We start from the raw sequence: 6,537 nt of genomic DNA, 5'->3' as shown, positions 1-6,537 counted from the left end.
CCATAGCAGTCTACCAAACTACTGAGGCGTAAACACGCTCCTGTAGAGCCAGTGAACTATCCTAGGATTCAGGCCCCATTTCGAGCCTACGGACCGTCTACATAGTGTTCAACATCTGTGAGCTTTCTCGATACGCTCCTGAATGTGACACTTCCAATTCAGTTTCCTGTCCAACATCACATCTAAGTATTTGACTTTGTCAGATATCGAAATCGTCTTATTGAGGAAACGTGGTGCGTTAAATTGGCCCACCTTCGTCTTTCTCGTGAACAGGCATATTTCAATCTTCTCTGGGTTAACATTGAGGCCCCAAGTACTATATAAGTACTTGGTATTTTATAAGTACCCGGGTATTTCTCCTATCGAAGATGGTTTTATTCCAGGACGTACACTTCACAAAGGGCAGGTCCCCATAGTCCTTGATCAGCTCCAAGATACTGTCAAGCATCATCTTGCCCAAAGTCTTTCTCCTATCGAAATTGATTTTGTTCCAGGTAGTACCCTTCACTAAGGGCACGTCTTCATAGTCCTTGACCTGCACCAAGATGCTGTTAATTCTTCGCTTCCAACAGCTTTGGTAAGACTTCTTCATATTCTCAAGGGCAACTGAATCGTTCATGTTTTCGTTTTCCCACTTCGGAGTGATGCGGGCCTCCATAATGTTGGACAATAATTCGCCTATAACTATCTCAGGATTTGGCGTGGTGGCAGGATCATATTTGGCAAAATTGCCGCAGCTGTATTCATAAAAGTCTTCACAAGGATCCGCCAACAAATTTTTATACTTAAAAATATGCTGAGAAATGGTTTGACGAACAAACCCCGCGCCTGGGGTTTCAGGCTTCAATTCAGCTTTCGATAGTGTAGAGCAGTGTTGGGCACATGTGCTTGTGTGCTTGTGTGCGTAATATTTCCAAGCCCATGGGCTTCTGTTGTTGTTCGCATACACAAGTGTGTGTAATAGTGTGTGTGCATTTGTCCGCCACTGGAGTAGAGCCTGTTGCAGGCACAGGACAACGACAGCCAGTATGGCATAAGCCAACGTTATGTTTAATATCTCCTCAGTGCTTTTCTTGTGAAAAACCAGCAGCCAACTGAATTATTGAACTTCGAATACCAGCAGACTTAGTTTGATCTCGTCTCAGTCCTCAATCTTCTATCCACAACCTGGAGCTTAACATTTTTTTTTCATTTTTGACAGACCATATTGTAATAAAGTTGGTACCGAAATTACAAAATTCCCATCTCTGCTGATAGGAGGCATGGGGTTAAAGGTACGAAGTATTTATATGGTACCAGGTCTTATATGCTACCAGGTACTTTTATGTGCTTTTAGGTTGTTGTTGTAGCCACATTTTCATGTGGAGGCAGCGAAACTCGCCAAGCTTTTGTAGGTGGGCAAGCACGTTTCGGTCCAAAGAACCGATGGCCGCGGGAACTGGTTGGTCATCTGTTATTTAAAGGCGCTTTATCATATCGAGCATCATAGGCACTCAGTATTTGTGCAAGAGCCAGTGCCGCCCGACCTCAGAAAATCATTTTAATACATTTATATTTAACAAAAAAATATTATGTGAGTTATTCATCGCTTTTATAATTTTGTTATAGTTCGTGTCTTTGTTTCTTACCTTATATCGTAAAATGGAAAAAGTTTTATTTCTGAGGAGACATAAATCGAGGGTTTGATATCCTGCAAAAACAAAGACAAAAATAAACTAATCAATTAAATACGTTTTGTTTAAATTATGTAGTATTCGGTTGTCATAAAGTAACCGGTAGTTACATAGTACCCATTAGAAGCTAAGGTGTTTATAGGCGTTTTTATAAGAGCGAAAGGAAACGAGGCTTTTTTAATGGTTTTTGAAAAAGAAAAAAATTAAAGATCAATGCAAAAAAGCAATTAATTTAAATAATAATATATAGTACCCGGTAGATATGTAGTACTCGGTATTTATATTAAACCCGGCAGTTGTTTAGTAGCTATATCGCAGCCAGTAGCACTTGGTGGTTATATAGTATTCATTAATTCTATAGTATCCTTTTAATACTAGCCGAAAAGTATAAAATATCAGAAAGCTATTGAGTACTCGAAAGTTATTGAGTACCCGGTAGTGAAGTAGTACCCAGTGGTTATATGGTACCTGGTATTTATAAAGTACCGGAAAATTATTAAGTATCAGAAAGTTATTAAGATCCCGGTAGTTATATAGTAACCGAAAGTTATTTAGTATCCAATAGTTATAAAGTACCGCAAGGTTATTAGGTACCATAAAGTTATTTTGTACCCGGTAGTTGTATAGTACATAGAAAATTTTAAGTTAGGAATGTCGTGCTACTTACAAAATTAAGGATATTGTAAGTAGCACGGAATTCCTATCTTAAAACTTTCTGTTTCGAGGTTACTTTTAAGTTTTTTGAGCGCACACCAAGCCGATTTCTGGCTTAGGCAGAAGGGCAGAATAATATTTGCAACCTCTCTTCAACCTGAACTTACCTATATAGTACACGAAAGTTATTTAGTATCCGGTAGTTATATAGTACCCGGTAGTGTTGAAGTATCCGATAGTATTGTAGTACCCGGTATTTATAAAGCAATCGGTGGTTATCCGTTAGTCATAGAGTACCAGATTATTATAAAGTACCTGCTATTTATAAAGTACTCGGTGGTTATATAGTACCCGGTAGTTAAATTGTGCCCGGTAGTTATATTGTATTCGGGTATTTTCAAATATCTAGCAGGTATAAAATGCACCACAGTTACCTTGTACCCGATAGTTATGAAGTACCCGTTAACTAAGTAGTAGGTGGTTCTTTTATAGTACTCAATAATTGTATAGTTCCCGATGTAACCATCGTACCCGATAGCTATGTAGCATTCGGTATTTACATTGTATCCGGTAGTCATATAATCTCGGTAGTTACGCAATACTTGGTAATTATACAGTACCTGGTAGTCATATAGTACCCGCAATTCATTTAGTACCCGGTAGTTATAAAGTACTCAGTGGATACCCTCTTGTTATATAGTACCCGGTTGTTTGCATAGATAATCTATGCACGGATACAAAGTATTTGAGCAATTCATAAGGAACACACCCAAAAGAGTCTTCATTAGTAGTCAGAAAGGAAGCTGAATTTCAATTTAAAATTAACACCCAATACACCAATTTTGTTCATCATCATCATTTTATTAATCGTAAATAACTTGTATTCCTTTTTAATATATAATGCACTTTTCCTGCGGATTCATGAAAGTGCCCACAGGACAATTGAAAGCTATAGCAAACTCATCGTAATCAGCCAGGGGACCGATGTCTCTCAGCTTATTGGGCGTATGGGTGTCGGCAAGCTGCATGGCCACCACAGAGGGATCATAGTTGGAGCACCACACCTGACCATAGCTTATGAAGAACAATTGCTTGTGTGTGAATTGGCTAAAATTCGGCAAAGACTCCTTGGCCATGGAATGACCCTTAAGCGTGCCTTTGTGATACCAATTCATATAGGCCTCAAAGGCCAAACGTATGCCACTGGCATCGGCAATGTTTTCCGCTTGCGATTCCATTTTGGCCAAATGTTGTCCCTCGTACATTAAATTCTGAAATTGATTAACAAAACATGGAGTGCGTTGACGGAACTGGCGATCGGTTTCATCATCCCACCAAGGTCGAGCATTGCCATGAGCATCATAGTGACGGCCTGTATCATCGAAACCATGGACAATTTCGTGAGCTATGAAATAGCCAAGAAAACCAAAATTGTAGGCTGCGGGATACGAGCTGGACCAGGTGTAAAAGGGTTGCATGAAGCCAATGGGAACCTGAACGACATTCATGAACGGATCGTAGGTGGCTGTGTTGCTGGCCTCTACTCCAATTTCCACACCTCGAGGCGGTTTATGCCACAAGTCTCTAGCCTTTTCGCCATAGGCCAATAATATTTTATGGATGTTTGCCGTATAGTGCGAGTCACTTAATTCAAGTTGGCCAATTTCGGTGGCAATCTCTGGCTGATCTTCATAGGAAAGAATTTTCAATTTCATGTACTTCAACTTTTCAATGGCATTTCGTTTGGTTTCGCCTTGAATCCAATCCAATCGAGGAGATATCAAAATATTGCGAAAGGCGAGTTTAAATTGACGCCACATATCGTACAGCATATTTTCCGCATCGTGGGTAAAATATTTACGATAAATCAAATTATCCAAAAGCTTGTAGAAATACTTTCGGGTCTGAGCCACGCAGTATTCCTGGACTTGGTGATCTTCTTCGCCTTGGGTTTGAAAGAAATATTCATAGAGATAAGTGTAATAGACATAATTCGCTATAGTTTCGTTGGGGGTTTTTCTCAGCAGATCTCTGGTATGGTCCACATAATCCCTTTGCACCATAATCATGTCAAGGCTTATGGGTTCACCCATAACATCCTTGACCAGTTCGTGGATCTCATCGCCCTCCGTTAGGTAACTGTCTGCCGGGAAATAGGCATCGAAGCGTTGAGCTCCTCCACGCTCATCCAACATACCTTGAGCCAAGGCTATGTCGAAATCAAAAACTTCTTTTGCAGTTTCAAGAGCCAGTTCCTCGTCTTCGACTTGCAAATACGCCTGAAACCATGAACTAATTGCCTCTACGTAATTGTCTCGATCACGGGCCAATATCTCATCTCTGTCCACCAACACGGGCTGGCCAACAAAAATACGATTCTCCGAATTGTTGTGAAAGTTAGCCATTACTCGAACTTCGAAAATGTTGGGCAAACCTGACTCACGAATCATCTCGTAGACAGTCTCCCTCCAATCGAAGTTTTCGCTATTCCAAAATTCCCCTTCCAATAAGGGCATGTCTCCCAACTCTTCAATCTGTTCCAACATGCTGTCAATATAAAACTGCTTCGCTGTCTGTACTCCCAGACAGCTTTGATAAAATTTCCTCACGTTCTTAATGGCATCTGAGTCGCTTTCGTCATCGCTTTCCAGCTCCTGCGTAATGCGGGCCTCCATGGTTTTAGCCAGCAATTCACCAATGCCAACAGCAGGATTTTCAGCAGTGACCGGATTGTATTGGGCAAAATTACCGCAGCTGTATTCGTAGAAGTTCTCACAAGGATCCACAGATAAGTTCATGTATTTCGCTATTTGCTGCGATATGGCCTGACGAACGGCCTCCACTGGTGTTTCAGGCTTCAGTTCAGCTATCGAAAGTGTAGACCCATGTTGAAAGCACATAGCCAAAACAGCCAACAGGGCATATGCTGCGAATATGCGTTTCGTTAATTTTTCCATTGTTCTCCTATACCACAACTAAGTGCTTTTCTTTTGAAAAGCCGGCTACCGACTGAAAAATTTAATTTCGAAATGGCGATAATGAAACTTCATTTGTCGTCCCTGTCACTTTGGCCTTAAGCTTATCACAAAGCTAATTTATAACACAAATAGATTTTTTTGTAATAAAGATTATGCCAAAACTCTCATCCTAAATGATAAGAGTGTGCGTGCCTGCTAAGGTGTTTATGGGCATTGCTATTAGAGCTGAAGGAAACGAAGCTATTTTTAATGGTTTTTGAGAAAAAAAAAATAGCGAAAGGTCAATGCAATTAATTTGAATAGAAACTTAAATTTGCATTTTTCTCCATATGGTTTACGGTATATAGAATGGTACGGTGATAGGAATATGAGAACTATGCTGAAATTAAACACCACATTTAATTAAAAAAATCGAAGATTATGTATTTGTGTATGATGTATGCATTATTTATATAGTACCCGGTATTTATGTAGTATCGGTATTTATATAACTCGTTATAATATTTATATAGTACCCGGTATTTATAGAGTATCCGGCATTTATATAGTACCCGGTATTTATATAGTACCCGGTATTTATATAGTACCCGGTATTTATATAGTACCCGGTATTTAGATAGTATCTGGTACTTATATAGTACCCGGTATTTATATAGTACCCGGTATTTATATAGTACCCGGTATTTATATAGTACCCGGTATATATGTAGTACCCGGGATTTTTATAGTACCCAGTATTTATATAGTACCCGGAATTAATGAAGTACCGGGTATTTATATAGTCCCCAGTACTTTTACAGTACCCGGTTTTTATATAGTACCCGGTATTTATATAGTAACCATTATTTATATAGTACCCGGAATTAATGAAGTACCCTGTATTTGTATAGTACCAGGTATTTATATAGTACCCGGTATAAATGTAGAACCCGGAATTAATGAAGTGTATGGTATCTATATAGAACCCGGTATTTACATAGTACCCGGTTTTATATAGTACCCGGTTTTTATAGTGTAACCGGTATTTATATAGTACCCGGGATTTACATAGTTCCCTGTACTTATATGTTGCCTGTACTTGGAATTTATATAGTACCCGGTATTTATATAGTACCCGGAATTAATAAGGTACCCGGTATTTATATAGTACCCAGTATTTTTACAGTACCCGGTGTTCATATATAGTACCCGGTATTTATATAGTACCCGGTGTTTATATAGTACCCGGTATT

At 39.2% G+C, this 6,537-nt stretch overlaps 1 protein-coding gene across 1 annotated transcript; it reads right to left on the bottom strand.

Moving 5' to 3' along the window:
• Positions 1-3,210: 3,210 nt before the first annotated feature.
• On the bottom strand, positions 3,211-5,336 carry LOC106096224 (endothelin-converting enzyme 1). Its single transcript, XM_013263868.2, has one exon. It carries the CDS (start codon positions 5,282-5,284, stop codon positions 3,218-3,220), a length of 2,067 nt encoding a protein of 688 aa, XP_013119322.2. The 5' UTR covers positions 5,285-5,336; the 3' UTR covers positions 3,211-3,217.
• Positions 5,337-6,537: the final 1,201 nt, after the last annotated feature.

The sequence above is a fragment of the Stomoxys calcitrans genome, chromosome 2 (genome assembly GCF_963082655.1).
Source record: "Stomoxys calcitrans chromosome 2, idStoCalc2.1, whole genome shotgun sequence".
Lineage (NCBI taxonomy): Eukaryota > Metazoa > Arthropoda > Insecta > Diptera > Muscidae > Stomoxys > Stomoxys calcitrans.
This window is presented reverse-complemented; position numbering and strand designations above follow the sequence as displayed.

Coding starts and splice junctions, on each gene's coding strand:
- LOC106096224 (XM_013263868.2), bottom strand. CDS start 5,284: ATGGAAAAATTAACGAAACGCATATTCGCAGCATATGCCCTGTTGGCT.